Source organism: Bidens hawaiensis, unplaced genomic scaffold (genome assembly GCF_021521415.1).
Source record: "Bidens hawaiensis isolate Kalapana, Puna unplaced genomic scaffold, B.hawaiensis_p1.1 tig00014475_1, whole genome shotgun sequence".
NCBI classification, from domain to species: domain Eukaryota; kingdom Viridiplantae; phylum Streptophyta; class Magnoliopsida; order Asterales; family Asteraceae; genus Bidens; species Bidens hawaiensis.
Genome location: NW_027492262.1, coordinates 94,289 through 118,575, shown reverse-complemented (window position 1 = coordinate 118,575; position 24,287 = coordinate 94,289). Strand labels below are relative to the sequence as shown.

The window sequence follows — 24,287 nt, the reverse complement described above, 5'->3', positions numbered from 1 at the left end:
AGATAAAAGTCACCTTTTCTGCAAGCCTTTGTAATTGACTCTTATGCTCTTTAGCATTTTCCTCAGACTTCGCAGGTACTTCCTCAGTAACATCTTCATCTTCAACTTTTTTCTTGAGTTTTTTATCTAAAATTATTTTGCATGAAATTAGAATAAAATATCAGTATTGTAATGTTCTTTTGCAGCAGAAAACAAAGAATAAACCTTTATTCTTGGAACCCATGTGTGTACTGGAACAAACAAACAGAGTGTCTGAGGGTGGTGAGTGGAACTCAAGTGAAGGCTGAGGTTTTAATGTTTTATAAATTATATATGCCTTCTGATATTTTGGGCTTTTTGGGCTTTCATTTGGACTATGGAAACTACCTTGTTGGGCTCGTGAGGTGTAAATTCTAATCGGTTAATTGAACCGGTATAATAGAAACTAGAGGTGTACAAAACCGGTTTTAAACCCAAACCGAACCGGTTTGGTCAACGGCTGGTCAAAACCGGTTTGACTCAAACCGGTTCGGTTTAAACCTGTTTAGAAGCAAGATAGGCCGGCCTGGTCACGTCGGTTCGGTCCGGTTTTAAAACCTGTTTGGTAGATCTTAAGGGGAACCGGTCCTGAAACTGGCGGTTTGGGAACCGGTTTGGGTGAAACCAGTTTTTTGTACACCTCTAGAAGAAACTAGTGTGTAACAATACTCACTGTCATTGGAACCGGTTAACCAAATCGCTTGATTTCAATAGGTTAATAAAGTTAGCTGGTTAAATAGATTAGGGATTTTACACTTAAAAATTGATTAGGAATCGTAACCTGTTATTGGTGTTTGTTCGATTAATGACCGGTTATGGTAAGTAACTAATATTTCAAAAACCGTTAACCGGTATGTGCACCTTTAAGTTAGTAACTAATGTTGTATGGACAAAAAGATATATACGTGGGGAGTGGATGTCTTTAACGTGAATGTCTTATACATTTGTTAGACATGGTTATTTGAGTTTTAATGCCACCTGTATTGATAAAAAACTAGTTTATATGAAAGATAATAAATTTAAACATTTCTTACATGCTTCCAATACATACCAATATCTCTTTAGCTAATAATATATTTGTGTCTTGTTAAAAATTTTGGGGTGTTGAAATAAATGGTGTTTGTGTTGATTTGAAAAAAAAAATCCCAATGATGGATTTGTTAGTGACAGGTTATTTCACCTTAAATGTGATGATCATAATTTTATTTTATTTTTTTCAAAATGGGTTGGACCGTTGTAACAAGTAGGGTGCGAATGAGCCGAGCTCGATTCGTTTCGAACTATATTTTCAAAGCTCAAGCTCGGTTCATGAGTAGATTTTTAAGCTCGAGCTCGGCTTGTTTCGAGCTATATTTTCAAAGCTCGAGCTTGGTTCATGAGTAGATTTTTAAGCTCAAGCTCGACTCATTTATTATTTATCAATTATTTTTTATATAATTATAGTTGTTTTTGTATATTTTTTTCTATTATAATTTTATGTATGTATAAAATAATATATATTATTTAGTTATTATATATTTTAAAAAATTATAAATGGCAGGCTCGTTTAGGCTCACGGGTCGGCTCGAGCTCGTTTATTAAACGGGCTTATTTTTAGGCTCAAGCTCGGACTCGGGCTCGATTAAGCTCGGCTCGATTTCATTGATTATATTAAAAAGTCGAATTCAGGTCAAACGGACCAAAGATTTTGATTTGGGTCTTTTGTTGTGTTGCGTAACAAAAAAACTTTGAGTGTAAGTTATAATTAAATTTGTATTAAGTGTTTAAGGAAAACAAGTCACTCACGTAAAAAAAACATGTCATATTTTAGAAACTCAGTAACGTAAAAAAAATAACAAATTTAGTAGGGTTTTTTTTAAACGGAACAAGTTACATAGAGGTTATTATAGTTATGTGACATGTCAACCTCTAGATACCTATCATCAAAAGAAAAATGCGAGATGTAATATTTATAAGTATTTAATTCATTAGTCATTACCTTTTGTTTTCCATTTTCCATGCCCTATATTTAATGTTTCAAGTTTTTTATGTGGCTAAGTTTGAACCGGGCTGGTAACTTGGTATGGCTATTAGGGATGTTCGCGGTCTGGTTTTCGTGGTTTTTAGGTCAAACCGTGAACCAAACCGTTAGTAACGGGTTTTGATTTTCATAAATCAAAACCGAACTGTTGAAATCTTAAACCGAACCAAACTTAACCGTTAATAACGGTTTGGTCCGGTTTGGTCTTTATACAATATGCCAAAATAATTCATGATATGTAAATATTGTACAAGTCCCAATAATTTATATAATTTAACAAACAACTTATTTTACCTTTTTAAGATTGTATTTAAGAAAATAAAAAGGGAAAATTCCCAAAATAGTCCTTTTTAGAAAGAAAATCCCCAAAATAGCTTTTTTTTCCTCAAAATTTTTTAGAATTTCGACTTGGTAAACGCATTGGGAAAAGATAATAATATAGGGGTAGCAAGTCAAATTTCGAAAGAAAGTGTGGCAGGAGACGAGATTTGGAGAAATAATGAAGAGAAAGTCTAAAACTTTTGTAATAAGAAGGGAAAGTCCAAAATTCAAAAATTTTGAAGAAATAATGAAAGGAAAGTCCAAATTTCAAAAAAATTGGAGAAATAAGATTTGGAGAAATAATGAAGGGAAAGTTCAAATTTCAAATTTTTTTTTCAAAAAACCGTCTTGAGAGACTGGTTTTTTATGTTTTCTACATTTCCCATCCATATTTTCAAATTCTTGGAAAAAGAGATTTTAAAATCTCGTCTTGAGAGACGAGATTCTACCACCACCACCCATCTTTCGCCTTCTACCACCACCACTACCGCCACCACCCACCATCACCACCACCACCTATCGTGCGCCACCACCACCATCCACCCCCACCACCCACTCACCGTCCACCACCACTATCCGTCACCACCCACCACCATCGTCCGCCACCACCACCCATCGTCCTTCACCACCGCCGTCTTCTCCATCATCATCATCATCTGATTCTTCTTCATCTTCATCTTCATCTTCATCTTCACCTTCTTCATCTTTACCATCGGGTGGTGGTGGCGGACGTTGGGTGGGGGTGGGTGGTGATGGTGGGTGGTGGCGGTAGTGGTGGTGGTAGAATCTCGTCTCTCAAGACGAGATTTCAAAATCTCTTTTTCCAAGAATTTGAAAATATGGACGGGAAAGGTAGGAAACATAAAAAAACAGTTCCTCAAGACGGTTTTTTGAAAAAAAAAAGTTTTTAAAAAATCTAAACTTTTGTTCCAAGATTACAAAAAATTTGAACTTTTCCTTCATTATTTCTCCCAATGCGTCTACCAAGTCCAAATTCTAAAAAATTTTAAGAAAAAAATGGCTATTTTGGGAATTCTCCCTCTAAAATGGGCTATTTTGGGAATTTTTCCAAATAAAAAACCAATTAAAGTTTCTTGCATTTTTGATTTGGGCCTAGACCACTTTTTTTTTGTTTATTATTAATATTTGTCAATATTTAGTAGTGTATATGCATATACACATATATATTATGAAATATTTAAAAAAAAACATATAAATAAATCATACGGTCCGGTGCGGTTTTATGCGGTTGGTTTTCGGTTCAAACCGTAAACCAAACCGTTCACTACGGTTTGGAAATTTTCAAACCAACCGACCGAAAGTAAAGAAAAAAAACCAACCGTGAAACCAAACCGGTGGCCGGTTTGGACAGTTTTGCGGTTTCAAACCGAACCATAAACACCCTATTGGCTGGATGAACTAATTGGACTTCTTTCGCATATCTTCTTGGTCACAAATTGCTCTCTAAAAGGTTTTTAGTTAATTTTATTGATCAAGATTTTCCCACCCAACAATAATATCCATAATCTTTCCAAAGAAAACTATTTAAATTTATGAAGGGGAGTTCGGTTGAAAGTAGATTTACCTATACAAATAGACTTTGCCTTAATTCATCTAGCTGAACAAATAAAAAGTCTACGTCTCATTTACATTCTCATTTACTCATTTGTATTCATGAACGTTTGTTATATTCACTTATGTAAGTTTCTTAATTCGTATACCTTCAATTGTTTTGAATCAATTCGTATTTAAGATTCTTTTATATGTTTCATGTTTGCTTTTAATTAGCATCCATTTGTGTAAAGAGTCGTTTAAAACGTTAAATGATGAACATAAACAAACACCAACAAGAAAATCCACTCGTTTAGTTATGTATTTGTTCATTTTTCCATTAAAGCTGAACAAACAAAAATGAGATGATCATTTACATGCCCAAATCTTTCATTATCGACTAGTTATTTAATGAAGAAGTCGCTTCACAAGACAACAACTGGCACATCAATTGTACTTAACGGAAATTCAAACTCGTGTTTAGTTTCCAACGGGAATAGAACATGCGCACACAAGTTTATGTACCTAAAGACATATCAAAGAAAGTTATATGACATTATTATCAATATTACTTTTGTTATCATTCGTTACCATGAGCCTAATCCCTCCTCTTCTTTTTCTTCTCTTCCCTTTCAGCCGAATTTTTCAACTGCATTACACACGATAAAATATAAACAACCACTTCAGTTCGCCTGTCATGACTCGAGGGTGAAAAAAACACATCAAGATAAACATATGCATAAACTTACCATGATAATGAGGATACGAACAAAGACTGCAACGAAGTCAGTAAAGAGAGTGAGTGCATGCTTCACATAGTCCAAATCTCCGAGGTGAGCTCTCTCAATAATCTCCTGTGTATCAACCACCATGTATCCGACAAACACCAGAAGACCAAAATACAGCTGAAAAGTAAATAAAAAACCATTAGTATTGACTTTTAATACAATATACAGTTAATAACCCTCTTAAAAGAAAAGATTAGGTTTTTGTTACCTCAAATTGGAACATAGCAACGGAACCACCAAAGATGGATGAAGCAAAATGCAACCAGAAGAGAATTGAGACACCAGATGACAAAAGGCCACCTAGATAAAGGTACTCTCTACGTCTCGCCAACATGGCAGCTCCTGAGAAACAAGCAAATGCAATAGCAGTCCCCATGAACGCGCTCACTAAAATGCTGCAAAACCAACAATATTACATAAATAACCGTTCACCTAACCAGCAGAATCATATATAAATGTGTAATTGAGCATACCTTGGTTCAAAATCAATGGCCAAATCGATTAAGGGACCAATAGACGCTCCTTGGAAAAGGGCTGAAGCCATCAAAAGTGAAACTCTTTTTTGCTGTAATGTCAAATATATGATAATTCAAAGAATTCAAAACATATGAAGAAGAATAATCAAGAAAATAAAATGAAGTAAAGGACAACTAAACTAACCTCTTCATATGGAGGAGTGGCGAGTAACCATGCCATGCATCCTAAGGTTGCAAAGGTGGTCAGGAGACCACCAATGTTCCACAGGATGTGAAGATAAGCACCCCCAGCAGATGCCACGAGGGCGCAGCATAGAGAAAGATAAACCTGCAAGTGCATTATAGGGAGACACTAATTAATAACTATAATTCAATGAAGACAGAATTTGTGAAATCATATCAACAAATCTGCACGTATCAGAAGATCAACAACTTTGTGCACATAAGAACCAAATCAATTTCACTTGAATCAGAATAATCACATTATCTTGAGCGTATGAGCAAAAATGTCAACGAATCACAAGGACTTAGAAACACATCTTCCATGCTTCAATAGTCTAGTGTACCGTTATCTCGCACAAACAATATCTACATGAAATCTCCATTGTTTATTTTTTTTAGTACAGATGTGTTTGTATTGTTTGATCAAGTCTAAGGAAGAAAATGTGAACGAAACAGGATACAGCTATCAGGATCAGGATCAGAAGATCAACAGCTTCGAGAACAAATCATTTCCACACTTTCAACATCAAAATAACCACCTCAGATCTGCTTTACTGATTACTTGTTGCATTTCCATTGCTATTTTGATAGTGAAAGTGTTAAAATGAATAGTCGTAATCAGTGGTGTCGAACTTATGATCCTGCTTCTTATATCCATATCCAACTTAATTCAAGAATTCTTCTCAGATTTTGAACATACAATACAAACCATTTATACTAACAAAACTAATCAGTGTTGATTTTTCTGCAGATATCATTTGGATGAGAAAACCACGCGCTAGGATATTGAAGCTTACAAAATGTTTGCTACAGATATGAAGACGTAGTTTCTGAATCTTCTAAGTCATTGACATCGCCGCACATACGCCCGATACAACATCGCTATTCCTATTCAAGTTAAATATCAAGTTAACTATCTAACTAACAAAACTAACTCAGTATTTTGACCATAATAGTAGTTTAATATATACTACACGAAATCAATACATGTAGTTTTGGTTGATGAACCAAAATGGAGAAACCGTAACATCAAAACACCAATCATGTATGAAATTTCTGAACCAATTCGTTTACACTGCCTCACATATGCTCGATATAACATCACTATTAATCAATTATGATTCAAGTTAACTACCTAACTAACTATCTGCAACTACCTCAATAGACTCTAATATTAGTCGCGATAAGCTCGATATAATGTCACTAATATGATTAAACTTAACTAACTAACTAACTAACTAGCGACTCTAATATTGGCGTATTTATGTAATGATTTGTAAAATATGATATTATGTGTGTGAATTGATTTTATGCAGTATATAATACATCACAGAAACCCTAAAATCAAAATTACCGAGCACGTACTAATCAATTCAGTAAATTATTCTAAAATCAACACGTACACTTAGGCAAAACACAGATTACACAATCAAAAGCACATAAAAAAGCAAAAAATGAAGAATTAGGGGAAAATAGAGGAAGGAACCTGTTTGAGATGAGTTTGAACACGTGGCGAGATCTGACGGAAGTTCTTGAGAGAATCGTAACTCCAGCTGTTGCGAGAAGCCGATTGTGAATCGAAGAACGATGAGAATGATTCCATTGGAATTTGGAAGCCTTTGTTTGTTTGGTTGAAGATATTTTTGGTTTGTGAAATGATTATTATTATTATTATTATTGTTATTGTTAGGTGACTTATTGGGGAAGAAATGAAAATGGGGTAGTAGGTTCGCGAAGGTACGATTGGGCTGGCTAACAAACACCCAATTGTCAACATCTATATCTATATTTTTTATTATTCCTTATCTAACTTATTATATATGTTTCAAAAACAAATATGCTTACCAGCTCCACTAAAATGGTAATTGTGTTTAATTTATTAACTTAACATACATAAATGTGATTTATCTTCAAGTATAAAATCAAAATTATATTTAATTGTTAACATTTTCATAATTCACAATATGACACTGTCTTCTCGCATCTCTTTAACACAACCATTTAAGATTGTTCATAGTTTCTCTCTTTATTTTAAAATATAATATATTTTTATTTATTTTCTTTTACAACAAAACTTTAGTCTTCGTAAATTTAGTTTTTAAATATGTGACAACATTTTGTTATAAATATTATTTTTATACACACATATTTAATATAACAATATCGGTATAAATGTTTTATTTGAAATAAATTAAACATCAAGGTTTAGTTTTCAACTTAAAATTATAACGCATAATATATCAAAAACTTAATAAAAAAGTCATAAATAAAAATTAGGAAAATTGGAAATAAATAATCCCATCTTTGGTGTATTGGCCGATAATAATCTCACCTTTAAAAATCACTAGCAATGGTCCCACCTTTTAACTATTTTTGTCTCATTGGTCCTCCGTTAAAAAATACTTAACGTTGTTATGTTTTTTCCCTAGTTTCAAGCTGATGTTTTAGGGCTGTTGATCGAAAAAATGATATGAGTCGACTAATGTAAAACTTATTTCGAAACGGTGATTCAAATGACTTGATTTTTGTTAATTGGAAATTCAAGCACCCGAATTGAAACATTGTTTCGTCGTTTGGATCACTATTTCTAGATAAGTTTTACATAGGTCGACTCGTATCGTTCTTCCGATCAAAATCCCTAAAACATCGGTTTGAAACTAAGGAAAAATCATAACGACGTTAAGTATTTTTTAACGGAGGACCAGTGAGACAAAATAGTTAAAAAGTGAGACTATTACTAGTGATTTTTAAATGTGGGATTATTATCGGCCAATACACAAAATGTGGGATTATTTATTTCCAATTTTCCTAAAAATTATTATATGAAACAACTTTAGCGTATTACATATAATAAATTTTATTTTTATTATATTTTTCACCCGTGTGGACCACTGGCTTTAACCTAGTTATTTATGGTTAGTATTTTTTGTCCCCGCGAAATACGAGGTTGTTTTACATTATTCGTTTATAATACTTATATATTTTTTTGGATTTAAATTTATTTGTTATAAGTTAACAATATGCTTAAAATTTGATGATGAAATGGTTTCACAAATAGATGTTATAACCCGGTTTAAAAGTTATCTGAGTTTGGTGAGACCCATGACCACTTATTTTTTTTCCTATAAAATTGTTTTTTAATTATAAATAATATTTTTTTAATCAGATACTAATTTTTAGTATATCTTTATTTTATAGGATTTTCATATCAAATATTCGGTGAGATTAATTTTTAATTTAATGAGATGTTATAACTCGTTTAAGGGCTATTTGGGTTTGGTAAAACCCATACTCGTGAATTCGGGTCAAATGCATGAGAATCCTCTATTTACAAATAAAACAATCTTGTGGCTTGAGAGAATGTAAGGAACATGCAGAGAGTTTTTAAAGGTTGCGTTTATATATATTTTAAGATTTTTTGGATTTAAATTTATTTATTATATGTAAGTTAATAATATAATTATGATTTGATGATGAAATAGGTTCACAAATAAATGAGATCTGGTTTAAAATTTATATAAGTTTTGTGAAACTCATGACCCGCTTATTTTTTTTACTATAAAATTATTTCTTAATTATAAATAATATCTTTTGTTAGAAAAATAATATATTAATTTTAATATATCCATATTTTATAAGATTTTCACAACAAATACTTGGTGCGATTAATTTTTAATTTAATGAAATGTTATAACCCGTTTAAGGGTTATATATGTTTGGTGAGACCCATGCCCGTGAATTTGGGTCAAATGCATGAAAAGCCTCTATTTACAAATAAAACAATATGATGACTTGAGATAATATAGAGAGGAACGAGAGAGCCTTTAAATATTTCGTTAATATATACTTAAGATATTTATATTTATATTTTAAATGCTTGTAATTTATTTATGGTATATTGATTTTTATTAATCTCAACTATTATCTTTTGGTCGTTGTTGGTCCCAACTAACGAATTGGCTGCTAACCGCCTCATCTTTTAACGCATTTGTCCCCAACGGTCCGCACTAACAAAATTCTAACATCGTTACCGCGGCTAACAAAATTCTTAACGTTCATATTGATATGTTAGTTTGCATATAAATTAATCACATAATATTCATATGCATATTTTTGATAGTGTGAAGTATTGCTTAAATCTATATGATTATATTAAGGCATTGAAAATTATCACACACCGCTAATGAACAAACATAAACAAACGTAAACAGCATAAATGAACGCTCATAAACACAATTGAACGACCATGACCTTGTTCATGTTTGTTCATTTAGTTAATCGAACACACATAAACAAATTTCCAGTTGAACAATTCACCGAATGTTTAGTTCGTTTACAACCTTACACATACCTCTAACATACTATCCGTACACCACTAACAGGTTATATAACAGATCCTAGCAGGTCCAGTGGGCCTCGACCCGATGCCACGTGGGTTTAAATGGAGAAGATACGGTGGCCCAGTTCTTCGTTGATAACGTCGGAGTAATGGTGATTGTAATCAAGATACTCCCAGAACCGTGGAAGACTAAATTCTACATTTTTAGGAGAGTTGAGATAGCATGCATACAGTTGTTTCATGTTCTGGTTAAATGTTTGTTTGATGGTAAGAACCTGCATCAGCAAAATAAAAAAGAAAAGAAAAGGTTAAAATAATATTTTAAAAAATAGGAAAAAAAGTATATAGACAGTGTAGATGTGACCTGAGAGACATCCAGATCTTCATTTAGTCTGGCAACAGATCTGAAGTCCAATGCACATTGCAAAATACTTTGAATAATGTCGGCTATTTGCTTCATGTCATTCGATAAGAAACATCTGCAAACAACATAGAAACCAATATCTATAAATAAGCCACACACTCACACACACACACACACACACACACACACATATATATATATATATATTACATAAGAACATAAAACAGAAAGAGAGAAGAACTTACATGGATTGTGAATCCTTGAGATAATCCATATGCACAAAGTCAAGATCAGTCAAATCCTTAACCTGAGTCATGAATAATAATGTTGTTTAAAAACTATATACAATCACTATATTTAAGATACAGATACAGTTCTGAAACTTAAAATAAGTGTGAAGATGATTATTTCAAACCTTGTGCTTGAGAGACTGTAGAAATCTGCACCAGGATACATGTGAATGTTGAGACTGAACATATTGCTGCAATGTCGATACAAAATGAAAAATCTGGTGCCTGAAACATAGCGTTATGATCATTAGTCAGACCACGAAAGATGTACTTACCTTGAAAGTTAGCTTTATATGTGTTACTTGCAAAAATCAAAAACTGTCATTTCATATATAATGGGATATTTTGGTAAGTTGTATTAGAATACCTCAATTTGACCATGATATTGAAATTGCGTGACTTTGATTTATGTACGTTAGAAGAACGGTCCTGGTTGGTGAAATGGATGGATTCCTATATATCAATAAAGCATATTTGATCATTTTATAAGTTAACTATTACTAATATATTCTGCTTAAATTCCTGCAGTTAAATACCTTAAATGAGCACCAAACTTCAGTCAAAGAAGATGATGCCAGTTTGACTTGTATCAGAAAACTGAAAATTTGAGCATATATCTTCAACGCGCCAGGTGTCAAAACAATGCTCACTGGCCAATCTACTCTGTAACCGAGACCTAAACCGTTGAATGACTGTATGCCTGTCATTATATCATATATTAACCGCTCAATATCTGATTGTAGAATGTGAAATTTTACGTAAAGCAAGAAATGAAGTTGTATGAATATCAAATATACCGGTTGACAAACTAGGAAGAGATGAGGAGTCTTGTTCTTTCATGTACACGAATAAACGATCCTTATAATGGTCTTTTTCACATGAAGATCTCTGAACGGAAAGTTCTAGAAGGCCTTGAATTTCAGATATCCTTTTATCTGCTTCTGTTGCATACCATTTCTGAAAAAGATATAAAAATCAGTATAGAATAAATGAAGAATCATATAAAGAATATAGTTACATGTTGCCAAAGTGAAACGATAAACAAATCTGCCCAGTCAGCAGATTCCATCATGTGGTACCGCCTCAAAGCCAGCAAATGGTGTTCTAAAGAGAAACTTTCTTCAAGTAGCTTAATTGTCAATTTACTGACGTACATGTATCTAATCACTTAATTAAGGATACACATGAAGAAAAAAGATCTATGTACTAAAAATTTAAATTGCAGACTGCATGAAATTAAGGATACTGTAGTAGAATCTCTTCCAACAAGCATTTCTCAAGAACAAAATCCAACGGAATCTCAATGACTGTCGTCACACTGGTCTTATGCTTGCCAAGGTGGATAATATTATTATTATTATTATTATTGTTGTTGTTGTTGTTGTTGTTGTTGCCAGTGCCATTAAGGAGACTTTCCCAACAACCACCACCAGACACATTCTGTAATGGTTCTTGTTCTTGGTGGTTACTTTTCGGACCGAAAGATGCATGCTTGTGGAATGACTTCTTTTTTACAGTGATTGCACCATCAACATGGATATTATTGTAATTACTAACAGTATCAGCAATAGAAGCTCTGTAATAACTGCCTAACCTATCTTCACATTCAGTAAGTGGATTCTTAACTGACTCAAAGTCAAAAGAAGGTAGTTTGACTTTGGTACCTCTTTCCCGATGTTTGTTTGCTCCCAGAATTAGGTTAGCATTTTCAATCTCACATGGTTCCAAGCTTCTCAAACTCTTAGCACAGGTGACTCAGCATTATTTGATCGTTCATCTGATTCAGTTACCATAGTGGACAGACTTCCATCTTGAGAAGGGTTTTTTAACTGAATATTGTTGGTGTCTGACTTAATTTCTAAAGCAGACAAGTACATTTTCTCTAAGGCATCCGGATCATGAAAAAAGGCATCCGTCTTCTCTTCTTCACCATAGTTTTCAATAGATGAACATTCAGATGAATCCAACGAATCCTCAAGATAAGAATATTCATCTTCCATGCTTGATTCATCACACTCAGCTGTATCAAGAGGCCTGCGAGTCAGAAAGATGATCAACATTTTAAGAAATTCATAAGAAAAACTTGCAAAATTATGAAATCTTTTGTCATCTAGAATAACTTAATAACCACAGTGTCATTTTTTCCTGTTAAGATAGATACATAAGAAGAAAGATCTTACAAATTTTGATTCATATTCTTTGCTGAAGATGAACTTTCCAGACTTCCTCTACCAGAATTTGGCAATGTAGAGTATGTAATTACCTGTTAAACCATTACATCCAAGTAATCAGTAAACAAAAAGACCAAAGGTCAACGAAACAGTTGACCAACAAACTTATGAATCATTATAAGAATAAGTGTGGCTTTTGATGAAATCACCTGATGATGTTTGAATTCTAGGTTTGGCAAACGATTTTCGAGTTTTTCCATCATGGTTTTGTAGTAATCACTCCTTTTACCTACCATCATTTCAATTCCTTCCTTACTGAAATCCATATGAAATGCATGTGATAGGCGAGAGCTTGACATTCTACTCCAGTAAGGAAGAAAATCCTCATATGTTCGATTCCAACTGCCAACACCATCAGAAAACTCTAGTAGTTTTATTAATACTTGAAGCTGCTGACCAGCTCTAAAAAGTGGAATCAATAATTCTCTCAAAAAACAAGGAACAAAAACTCCATCTTGCTCCTGGAATGAAAAAACTAACATTAAAATACCATATTTTCAATATATAACGTCTGAATGAAAAAAATAGAGAAAATATTGCTCAGTATTTACCCTAATGATGACTGTGTTACTTTCAGCCTCTGCCACTATAAACTCATTAAAAGGATCAATAATTCTGGCCTTGAAAATCCAAGATCTAATAAAGTCAAAATACGGTTCACACGAACGGATAAATAGGGTTCAAAGTAGAGCAGAATGTGCTGGATCAGCAACCTGATATGTTCCATCAAATAAAACATGTCACAAAAGCATATGACTTATACATGCAATATGAGAAAATGATTACAAGTAATGCTGACCTGGAGCTCCTTATACAAAAAAGTAAGAAGATTTCCGCCTCTAGGAAACTCAGTAAACTTTGTTTGAGTAACTAACTCCTCAAGGGGCGAAACCAAGAAGCAATTAGCTAAACCATGCACATTGCATATGCTTCCAATAACCTCAATTTGGTTCCTTAATTCTTTAGTATGAAGATAAACCTCCAGCAAAGTAAGTTCAGAGTGGCCAACAGTTGAAAGACAGCCACTTGACAAGTTACCAATAATCGAGAACCGCCTTAAACCAACAGAAGCGTATAAAGTATCCAATGCAGCAATGTAGCCTTCCAAAACATCATTAACAGCAACTGCAAAAGCCTGGTTAACCAGACTGTATAGAGGATAACTGCTTGCTGCTGACTTAGCATTGGCATCATCGGAAATCAAGTTTGCAAAATGATTAACAAATTTATAGAGAAAGAAAACTCCACATCCCATGCCTCCTAGGGTTCTAAGTATCTTCCCAAGAGCAAGTGTGCTTACAGATTTGGTCCACATATTAGGTATTCTGTGAAATGTTCTGTCTGTTGGATCATAATTGAATATTGCACATAGCTTCTCGATACTTATAAGAGATTACTCTAAACCTTGTAGAGCATTCATTGCTAATCTCACTAAACTAGCCTCCTGCATTGAGTGTTTAAAGATACGTATTAGACACAATGTAATTAGCAAATGTTAGAGATAGTATTATGTAAATATGGGTTAAGTATATAACCCTCTATCTAGTAAAACCCTAATTATAATTATCAATACAATTATACATTTACACCATCATTTACACACAGAGTTTCTACTTATTAAGATATGAATCACTATAACATTATTTAAATAGTTATTCGAATGCTTGAATCAATCATAAACCTAACACGGTCAATTAAGAAATAACGGAGTTAATTGCAAATTTAAAGTACTGTTGGAGCCATGAAAATTAACTGGAAACTGATGACATGTCATAGGGGCATCCAGAAGTATGAGAGGAGCGGGATATTGAAGTGACAGAGAGTCCGCTTTCCGCATGGGTTCCCAAATCCCAAGGTTTAGGTGAAACAATGGCTTCCACCTAGACCCTAGGAATCCATACCTACCGAAAGCCGACTCTCGGCCACTTCAACATCTCGCTCCTCTCATACTTCCAAACACCTTAATGGCACGTCATCAGTTTTAATGCTTATGAAAGATGATTCTAACCCTAGCAGAGCATTCATTACTAACAGACCTCACCAAACTAGCTTCCTGTGGTTAAGTGCATATATATGAATCACTATACACTTATTAGCACAGTTTCAATAACTGGAATGCTTGAATGAATCATAAACTTAAAAACCTAACGCAGTCATTTAACAAATAATAGAGTCAATTGCAAATTAAAAAATTAATCAGAAGCTTACAGAAACTGATGACGTGTCATAGAGGCGCCTTAAATAAGTATGAGAGGGGCGAGATGTTGATATGACAGAGAGTCCGCTTTTAGTAAGTATGTGTTCCCAAATCCCAAGGTCTAGGTGGATCTTCCACCTAGACCTTGGGAATAAATCCATACCTACCGAAAGCAAACTCTCGGCCACTTCAACATCCCGCTCCTCTTACACTTCTAAGCGCCTCAATGACACATCATCAGTTTCAATTCCTATAATATATATATATATATATATATATATATAACCCTAGCAGAGCATTCATTGCTAACCTCACTAAACTAGAAGTGCATACATATATGAATCACTAATTCACTATACAGTATTATACTAGTTTCAATTACCGGAATGCTTGAATCAATCATAAACCTAACATATGCAGCATTGCAATTATATATAAAATTAGGTCAACTAAGATATTATCGAGTCAATTGCAAATTTAAAAACTAAGTGGAAGCAGAAATTGATGACGTGTCATAGGGGCGTCTAGAAGAAGTATGAGAGGAGCGAGATGTTGAAGTGACAGAGAGTCCGCTTTCGGTAGGTATGTGTTCCCAAATCCAATGTCCAGGTGGATCTTCCACCTAGACCTTGGGAATGAATCCATACCTACCGAAAGCAGACTCTCGGCCACTTCAACATCTCGCTCCTCTAATACTTCTAGGCGTCTCTATTGCACGTCATCAGTTTCAAAGCATATAACAGATATCATTAAACCAGCCTCCTGTATACATATATGAATCCCAAACTCACTGTACAGATGCTACATCAGGTTCAGCATTGCAATTATATATAAAACTAGGTCAATTAATTAAGATATAATAATCGAGTCAATTACAAATTGAACAGGAAGCTTACGGAAACAGATGACGTGTCATAGAGGCGTGTAGAAGTAGAAGGAGGAGACGGTGAGAGTCCGCTTTCGGTAGGTACGGACTCCCAAGGTGTAGGTGGAAGCCAGGGATCTTCGAGTTTCAAATTGTTTAAAAGTGATGCGAAGTCTGTATCCACGGCCATGGCTGCCGGAGAAGATGATGGAAGCAATGCCGATCGGGATTTGATAGGCGGTGGTGATAATCGCCGGTCACTTGATCTGTGTTTGTAGGGAGGGAATTTAGAAAATGGCTGAAAGCCTGAAATATCAAAACTTGACAAGCTTTTTCGAACTCTAGCCGAGCTTTGAGTTTTAAATCAAGCTAATTCGAGTCTTATATGGGAAATTCGTTTAGACTTGTTGAGTCTTAACGAGCCCTTGTTTTGTTTTTATGTTTTACCTCTTTTGAATTTCTATGTATTGATTTTTCAGACTCTACACTGGAGCTCAAGCTAAGCATTTACTCGTTTAAGGACGAGTTTGAGCCTAGCTTAGGTTCATTTGTGGTTTCTCAAAATATATAAAAAGAATTAAAAACATATGTAAATTAGTTAATAAATAATAAGCGAGTCGAATCTGAGCCGAGCTCGAGCTTCAAAAAAAAACTCGAAATCAGCTTAGCTCAAACTCTCGTAAATCAAAACGAGCCAAGCTTGAGCCTAGTCGAACTTGGGCTTGGCTCAATTACACCCCTGGGTAGAGATTATAAATTCTAGTTATGATAAGTTTATGAAATATATGTTTTTCGTTCACGTATGGTCTTTAAACGTTGTAATTTGTCGACATTTGATGATGATTTGACACAAATGGAATTCAAGTGACGTGACATCTATTACTTTCGTGATCATGCACGGAGATAACAATATAGTATTTCAATTTGCTATGTAAGAATTATTAAAAGCATTATTGTTTGAAGACGCGCATAGTCGTACACAGATATATTTTTGTATTGAAAGGGAGATATAATATATTGTAACGTATCACATGTTTATTAGTGATATTGTTAATCCAAAAGATATTATATGTTATGCGACATTGTAAACTTATCAAAAGGCGAAAGCATGATTGATGCAACTTTATAGTTGTAGGTGTTCATCACACATAGAAAGAACGGACTAATGCAAGGGTGTACCTAGGTGGCCAGTATCAATGTCTTTGTGACGCTTGGTAAAAATATAAATTGTAGCATTATATCTTCTTACACGCTCAATACATAATGAAACTAACTCCAGTGACAATGTGGACAACATAGTGAAAATGTGCATTGACCGTTTATTTTATTTATTGATACTTTTGAGTTCTGTATATTTGATCAAAAAGAGGATCCTGCATTTTTATGTATAAACCTATTACAGTTTATTGTTTATTGACACACTTAAATTGCATATTTCTTTTGATATACACAAACTGACAAACATTACGTACATCAAAAATAAAATCCCTTTCGAGTCTGATCTCGACGTTTTCGTCCAAGCTTCACCACAGTTCAAGTGAGATTATGAATTTGAGACTTTGAGTTGATGGTTCGTGACTCAAAACTAAGCCTTTGCTTCTTTAACCTTTGCTTCTCTAAATCCTTAATTTTGCAATCTATTTTATATTCCCGGTGGTGTATTATTCAAATTAATTAAACTTTAGATGATGAAAATAAATAAAGTTGTCAAATGAAAAAGGGATGGAGGAACTCACTCCTCAGATTCACCAATTAGGTAAAGTGACCCCAGCAGACCATATGTCAATCTTGGGACCTTGGTATGTTGTTCAACAATACTTGGAAGTACATATGCAAAACATGAATAACACTAAAAAGAGATCGATAATTTTGGTCAACCAAAAACACTTTATGCTACAAAACTTTAATCATGTTAGTATAAACTAGTGCGTTAAATATGAATTACATTATTTCAAAAACGAGTAAAAAATTACTAATACGGTTTAGAATACGATTCATATAATTATCCGTGTCAATAACATCAGCCACTCAAATGAATCAAATCAATTGTGTTTAATGATAAAGAAATAAAGTAAACAAATGCATCTTTACCAAGTATGCCATACCATATCATAATAATAACACTAGTTTACATCTTCAAACAGCAATTGCAAAAACATTCATACAATCCTTCAATTGAAGGTCAAAAATTTCAAACTTTAGCATTAAAACATACAAAAGTTCATACAATTGTTGAGAAAGTACCAACAAACAGAGATGCAATTCGCCATGGTCAAATACTCAAATGTACAAAGACAAAAACACATACAGCCATCAGCTTTGGATAATTTGCATAAGAATGAACAAAAGAATCATAATCATCAGTCGGCGGTTTAAGATAATTATTCAGTTATTCATGCAGTTGGTGGCGGTGTAGGAGACGACATTGGCGGTGGTGGTGAAGATAAAACCAGCTTTAAAAGCAACCCGACCATTATTCCAATCAGTCCAGCCGTTATCGCAAGTCTTATCGAGAATCCATGACTCTTTTTTTGGTTCCTTTTCTTTAACATATCCTAAAGATAGGCAATAATTTGATCTTGTAAATATAGACTCATTTTAACCACCTATAACAAGAGGGTAAAAAGGTAAGTGTACCAGTTCCTGTTGCAGCTGAGTTGCTCCATTCACAGCTGCATCTCTAGCAGCTCTTGCAGTCTGAACCTCGTGATTCTGTATTATAAGAAAAAATCATAAATAATCTCCTGAAAGAACATTGAAGCATAAAAAAGAACTGTTATTAAATAAACTCACAGAGATAAATTCAGAAGTTGGTTTGATGTTATTATCTGAATTTACCTGATTAGTGCGAGCAACATAAACAACTTTAAGCCTGTATTCCTCTAACTGCTTACCGGCTTCCTTGTTAAACTGGATGCAACAAGTATGACTCTCAACTGTTACTTATCATTTCAGTGAAGCTTAAACTGATTGGAATATAATAATATTAATAATATTCTTACAGTAGTTGCTGATAGTTCTTCACTATCACTATTAGGGGGCACAGGGGTGCATTGTAAAAGAAATTTATCTCTACATTGCATATCTGGGGGATGCTGAAGTTGAGCTTGAAGGGTAACTGTATGTACATCAATAAGTTTGACTTTTCAGTTAAATGTCAAGACAGTTAAATATAGCAGTATCATAAGTCATAACTTACCTCTTATTATACATGTATCCCAAGGTGGTATAATACCAGTGTTTGGACGAACAAAGTATTTCTTCGGCGAAGTAGTTTTGACCTATCAATAAAACAAGAATTTTGAATAACATAAAGTGATATGCTTTGAACGAACTGAATTTTGGGTGAAGGTATTATACCTTAAAGGCAATATTCTTGTCTGTGGCATTATAAACTTTTAAATCACAGTGGCTCGGTTTCTCTAGTTCAACTGTTGGAATCAACATCAAATAGATCATTAACAATACTAGGTGCTTAAATATAACATGTAAATTTTATTTGTAGAAATGAAAACAAAACTGTTATAATAAGTTGTTGCACAGGGCCATACTACTGTAACTATCTAATCATAATGGATTGATCTATGTTGCTATTAGCTTTTATGAAGTTTCCTCCTTGCACAAGGCAAGTATATCCTCTCACCCTGCCCCTCGAAATTTGAGCGATGATTATAAAAATAGTCATGATGCAGCTTTCATTCCTTATATAGTTATATCATCATGTATCCTGGTAGATGTTATAACTGCTTCCATTTCAAACAGGTGTATTAGGGAAGATGTTCTTATTATAGCTAATCTTCCCTATTCATATTCATTTGCATACATTTCACTAGTCTTCATCCATTAGACCTAGATCTCCGCAGGATTCAACGTTAGGCAGTGATTTTCAACTCAATTTTTCCTACAATACACAAATTTCCTCAAAAACACTAGTTGCATAATTTCAATCTACAGATTCAAATCTTCAGGCACAAATAGAAAGCATTTGGTTCTAACTTCTAATTTCATATACAACTCAAAAAAGCAGAACCTTAATTAAAAGTTAAAACCACTTGATTCAACGCGATCCGAAGATCAAAACCTAATTGCTAATTTCTAACCTATTTGATCAACAACAAACACATGATATGATTATCTGTAAAACTACTAACGTAAACGGAATCATATACATCAAATCTAAACTCATCATATCCATTAGACCTAGATCTTCAAAGGATTCAACACTAGCCAGTGATTTTCAACTCAATTTCTCCTAACACAAATTTCCTCATAAATATCATCACTAGTCGCATAACTCCAAATCTACAGGAACTAATGGAAAACAGTAGTTTCTATATACAACTAAACAAAGCAAACCTTCATTAAAACCACTCTATTTCAACACGATCAACCCGATCGAAACCTAATTGCTACATTTCTAACCTATTTGATCAACAACTAACAAATGATATAATTATCAGTAAAATTACTAACTAATATACCGGCAATCATATACATTAAACAAAACCTTCATTAAATCCACTTGATTCAGCATTTCAACGCGATCCGCCCGATCGAAACCTAATCGCTACATTTCTAACCTACTTAATCAACAACAAACATATAATAAATTAATTATCATCATAAAACTACTAATATAAACACAGAATCATATACATTATAACATTAACATGATAACATCCAAATCATACTCACCTTGAAACCTGAGCTCCTCGGAATCAACAGTAACTAACTTATAACCGCCACCGCTCGCCATTGACGCACAGATCGCCACGCTAAAAGCCTAAATATGAATAAATAATGTAACACGTGGCATGGATCGCCGATGGAAACGAACTGAATTGAAGTTATTTTACGGTGGTGAGATTGAACGGAATATTTGTATGAATGGAATTGGAACGGACACGTGGCGTGGTGGAGTGAGTAACCGTCGGAATTGGAATTGGATTCCGGTGATAATGCGGACGTGAGAGCGTGTGTATGTTTCTGACAATGGATGTGTCTAGTTGTACTTCAGGGGATGGGGACTTCGGAAGGTATCGTGTTTAGTGGTTTACGTGAATGGTCCGTGAAGTATTTACGTGGTGTAGGAATCGTCCTTTAGGTTCGGTTTTGTGTGATGTTTTGTTGGTATAGAAGTTAGGGTTTTTCACGAGCCAAAACGAGTGAGGGACGGATTGTACTCAATTTGGATCGGATCTGATAGAAAGTTAGATGTTTTATTCGGTGTTGAAAGCTTGGCATCAATAGATTGGAACAATCGCAAGTGAGGTTAGGTTGAGGCTTGACTTTTTAATAGTTCTTTTAAAAAATTGCATGGTGCGTGTAACAAGAGATTGGACATGGCTTTTGTGTATGCTCATCGTCATATGGGGACACAACTATGGTGAATTTTGCATCCGTCAGCGGTTTCATACTTCGTTTCATAAGGAGGAACATCTCATTCTTTGAAAAGCACGTTTTGCCTCGTCTGAATATTACTTTTTATTTCTCATTAAACTCAAAACGGTTATAATAAAGTGGCAGGAAAACGGGCAACAAGCTGCGCCGCAACCCCCTTTTAAATAGCAAAGCCAATCATACTAAACACGAAGCTTTGGGACTTAGGAGTCGAAAAAGTACCATGTACGACACGCTGAACCATGCTCAGAAAATTCACAGCCTCCGGGGCCAGAAACCCAAATGTATCAAAAGCAAAATGGAGAAACACATGCTGATTCTCTAAACAGGTTTTCTTGTGTTTGACAACTTTGTCCGATTCGGCCTTCAACGCGGCCTAACCCACAACAAAATACTTTAATATAAAAGTGATTCAAACGCGATTCATAAAACCTGTCCAAGTCATACGTAATTAATACATATATGGACACTCAGCCTAAGTACTCAGTTAAAAGTTAAAATTGTTCAAGCGACTCCTTTAAGTAATTTCAAAGCACACGATAGTTGAATATCCTTACGTCCAAAAAGGTTCAAATCCATCCCCTCCCATAAATAATTATATCAAGAAAAGAGTAATAAAAACTTTCATACGAAATCATTTAGTAATAACCACCATAACTAATTTTCTATTGCTTAACTTCTAAAACATATCCAAAAACACAAAATAAAGAAAAAATGATCTCTTTAGAAAAGATAGACATTTTTGACAACTGGTCTTTTACAAAGGTGACATGTACCACACTACCATTTATCTAAAACATCTTTCAACAACAGGTGCGTTTATCTTGTTATCTTATGCTTGATATATTTACGCATTAAGCCTCATCACTAATGTAGTGAAGACACAAATAACAGATTTATAACAATTGACCTTGGGCATAAGTTGATATTCCATTACATTATACAGTTGACACACGTTGACAAGAAAAAGTAGTTGAAGGACCAAGTTCGAGGTGAGTTCATAGTTTATGGACCAGAAACATATTTTGTAAAATTGGAAGGTAGGCATGGTGAAGTGGCACCATGCTTCGCTTTAAAGCCATGGAAAATGGGATCTAAAATGAGCTGGACCAATAATTGGTAGCTCACGCCCATCACAAATTAAATTCATATAAAAATGATTAATTAATTAATTATTTCCATGATATGTTACAACAAAATTTCTCAATTTTCCAATAGAATACAGATAACAGAATGATGTATTCCTACATTTTTATCAGTCTTAATTATTATTTTTTTAAGGGAAAATCCCCGAAATAGCCCATCTACAAAATAAGATTCCAACTTTGTCTCTTAAACTTAATATTTCCAAAAATGATCATTTTAACTTATCTTTGACCATGTATTAGGAAATCTAACGCGTCTTTGACGACATGTTAGCATAACACGTCGTCAAAGACGCGTTGCATTTCCTAACACATGGTTAAAGATGACAACATGTCGTCAAAGACACGTTAGATTTATAACACATGATTAAAGATGTGCCAGACCTCCAAACAAGTAGACAAAGATATGTTAGCATCAAACGCATAGTCGAAGATATGTTAGCTTTTTTGTTTGTTTTTTTTAATATTATATTTTATAACTAGTTTTACTTATATTTGTTTTTCTTTTATAACTTTTAATATATAAAATTTTATATTATTTCGAATATACCGACAAGAAACGTTTACTTTTATCTACGGACCGACATAAATTTTATTTAAAACCGAGCATGGTCAAATTTTATTGAATATGTCGATATTGATTTGGCACGGCTCAAGCTTGAATTAGTTTATGTCGGTCAGTAGGGAAAAATAAGCATGTCTCGTCAGTATATTCGAAATAATATAAAACTTTTATCTATTAAAAGGTATAAAAGAAAAACAAATATAAGTTAAACTAGTTATAAAAATATAATATTAAAAAAACAAACAAAAAAGCTAACATATCTTCGACTACGCGTTTGATGCTAACATATCTTTAACTACGTGTTTGGAGGCCTAACTCATCTTTAACCACGTGTTTGGAGGCCTAACTCATCTTTAACCGTGTGCTAGGAAATCTAACGCGTCTTTAACCATGTGTTAGGAAATGCAACGCGTCTTTGACAACGTGTTATGCTAACATGTCGTCAAATACGCATTAGATTTCCTAATACATGGTCAAAGATGAGTTAGAGAAGGTCATTTTGAAAATATTAAGTTTAGAGGACAAAGTTGAAATCTCATTTTGTAGATTGGCTATTTTTAGAGATTTTCCCATTTTTTAAACAGCTACATTATATTCATCACAAGACAAAAAAAAAACCTTAACCGCTTAAATAGAAACATATATAACGCACAACTTGATATCACTTGATTGCAATCTCTTTGATTCTTAATATTAGTTTGTATTTTTTTCTCGTGAGATGCCTCTTAGAATTTAATATAACGGACTTTCTTATGTTTATACCTAACTACTTTCATATAAAAAGTTATGAAAACCTTATATACTTGTATCCTTTTATTTTAATTGCAATTAGGGCTGAGCACGGTTCGGTTCGGTTCGGCAAAATCCAAATTGAAACCGAAGTAATCGGTTATTTGAATATACAAATCGTTCGGTTTTCGGCTTTTCGATTTTTCGGTTTTCGGTTAATTTCGGTTTCGGTTCGGTTTTTTTTTTTCAATTATATGTTGACATTGGAAAAAAATTAAAAATGAAAAATGCATATTTTAAGCTTGTATAAGAACGTGTTATAGTACCACAGTCCACATATATATTGAATTCAAAAGACAAAAATAGGCACGTATTACGTGAAACTATGCCAATACAAAGTTGCTAAATAGAGTTTAAAAATTAAAAATCATTAAAAGTTTAGTCTAGATTTCCATTTATCATCAAATTTATTAATCTTAAAAATTTAGTACATTCCTCATCATCTTGATAATCTTTATCATCAATCGGTTCGGTTCGGTTTTTTTCGGTTTTTTTAAAATAGATAACTGAATCGAAATTGAAATTTCGGTTTTTAAAAAATACAAAAAATTAATCGTCGGTTAATGCTTTGGTTCGGTTTTTTTCGGTGCGGTTTTTTAGGTTAATTCGGTTTTCTGCTTACCCATAATTGCAATAGAATAATGGATAAGAGGTTTACCCGCTTACCTTATTTGTTTCTAACTTTCAATATATATGACAAATTATG

General features: G+C 33.7%; 4 protein-coding genes across 4 annotated transcripts; all 4 read right to left on the bottom strand.

Annotated features, from left to right (window-relative positions):
• Nucleotides 1-4,367: 4,367 nt before the first annotated feature.
• On the bottom strand, nucleotides 4,368-7,006 carry LOC143546912 (bax inhibitor 1-like). The gene is made up of 6 exons (XM_077038465.1): nucleotides 6,883-7,006; nucleotides 5,359-5,502; nucleotides 5,172-5,263; nucleotides 4,907-5,093; nucleotides 4,660-4,815; nucleotides 4,368-4,559 (listed from the first exon to the last, which is right to left on the bottom strand). The coding sequence occupies exons 1-6, from the start codon at nucleotides 6,997-6,999 to the stop codon at nucleotides 4,509-4,511; spliced, it is 747 nt and encodes a 248-aa protein (XP_076894580.1). The 5' UTR covers nucleotides 7,000-7,006; the 3' UTR covers nucleotides 4,368-4,508.
• A 2,827-nt stretch (nucleotides 7,007-9,833) lies between these two features.
• On the bottom strand, nucleotides 9,834-11,545 carry LOC143546868 (gamma-tubulin complex component 4-like). The gene is made up of 8 exons (XM_077038429.1): nucleotides 11,408-11,545; nucleotides 11,187-11,346; nucleotides 10,926-11,089; nucleotides 10,757-10,842; nucleotides 10,515-10,614; nucleotides 10,345-10,406; nucleotides 10,100-10,214; nucleotides 9,834-10,010 (listed from the first exon to the last, which is right to left on the bottom strand). The coding sequence occupies exons 1-8, from the start codon at nucleotides 11,543-11,545 to the stop codon at nucleotides 9,834-9,836; spliced, it is 1,002 nt and encodes a 333-aa protein (XP_076894544.1).
• Nucleotides 11,546-11,656: 111 nt separating this feature from the next.
• Nucleotides 11,657-13,752, bottom strand: LOC143546886 (uncharacterized). Its single transcript, XM_077038443.1, has 5 exons — nucleotides 13,420-13,752; nucleotides 13,172-13,333; nucleotides 12,770-13,078; nucleotides 12,570-12,652; nucleotides 11,657-12,423 (listed from the first exon to the last, which is right to left on the bottom strand). Exons 3-5 carry the CDS (start codon nucleotides 12,917-12,919, stop codon nucleotides 12,123-12,125), a joined length of 534 nt encoding a protein of 177 aa, XP_076894558.1. The 5' UTR covers nucleotides 12,920-13,078; nucleotides 13,172-13,333; nucleotides 13,420-13,752; the 3' UTR covers nucleotides 11,657-12,122.
• A 4,178-nt stretch (nucleotides 13,753-17,930) lies between these two features.
• On the bottom strand, nucleotides 17,931-20,514 carry LOC143546885 (vesicle-associated protein 2-1-like). The gene is made up of 7 exons (XM_077038442.1): nucleotides 20,378-20,514; nucleotides 19,043-19,113; nucleotides 18,882-18,963; nucleotides 18,685-18,800; nucleotides 18,476-18,592; nucleotides 18,320-18,394; nucleotides 17,931-18,237 (listed from the first exon to the last, which is right to left on the bottom strand). The coding sequence occupies exons 1-7, from the start codon at nucleotides 20,436-20,438 to the stop codon at nucleotides 18,076-18,078; spliced, it is 684 nt and encodes a 227-aa protein (XP_076894557.1). The 5' UTR covers nucleotides 20,439-20,514; the 3' UTR covers nucleotides 17,931-18,075.
• Nucleotides 20,515-24,287: the final 3,773 nt, after the last annotated feature.

Excerpts from the sequence above, each read along its gene's own strand:
- LOC143546912 (XM_077038465.1), bottom strand. The coding sequence starts at position 6,999 with ATGGAATCATTCTCATCGTTCTTCGATTCACAATCGGCTTCTCGCAAC. Across the intron at positions 4,816-4,906 it reads TTGCTATGTTCCAATTTGAG|CTGTATTTTGGTCTTCTGGT; the intron begins GTAACAAAAACC and ends TTTACTTTTCAG. Across the intron at positions 4,560-4,659 it reads TTCGTATCCTCATTATCATG|TTGAAAAATTCGGCTGAAAG; the intron begins GTAAGTTTATGC and ends TGTGTAATGCAG.
- LOC143546868 (XM_077038429.1), bottom strand. The coding sequence starts at position 11,545 with ATGTACGTCAGTAAATTGACAATTAAGCTACTTGAAGAAAGTTTCTCT. Across the intron at positions 10,843-10,925 it reads AAGTTTGGTGCTCATTTAAG|GAATCCATCCATTTCACCAA; the intron begins GTATTTAACTGC and ends ATTGATATATAG. Across the intron at positions 10,615-10,756 it reads AATATCATGGTCAAATTGAG|GCACCAGATTTTTCATTTTG; the intron begins GTATTCTAATAC and ends GCTATGTTTCAG.
- LOC143546886 (XM_077038443.1), bottom strand. The coding sequence starts at position 12,919 with ATGTCAAGCTCTCGCCTATCACATGCATTTCATATGGATTTCAGTAAG. Across the intron at positions 12,653-12,769 it reads TAGAATTCAAACATCATCAG|GTAATTACATACTCTACATT; the intron begins GTGATTTCATCA and ends ATGGTTTAACAG. Across the intron at positions 12,424-12,569 it reads AAGAATATGAATCAAAATTT|GCCTCTTGATACAGCTGAGT; the intron begins GTAAGATCTTTC and ends TCTGACTCGCAG.
- LOC143546885 (XM_077038442.1), bottom strand. The coding sequence starts at position 20,438 with ATGGCGAGCGGTGGCGGTTATAAGTTAGTTACTGTTGATTCCGAGGAG. Across the intron at positions 18,964-19,042 it reads ACAAGAATATTGCCTTTAAG|GTCAAAACTACTTCGCCGAA; the intron begins GTATAATACCTT and ends TTTTATTGATAG. Across the intron at positions 18,395-18,475 it reads CAACTTCTGAATTTATCTCT|AATCACGAGGTTCAGACTGC; the intron begins GTGAGTTTATTT and ends CTTATAATACAG.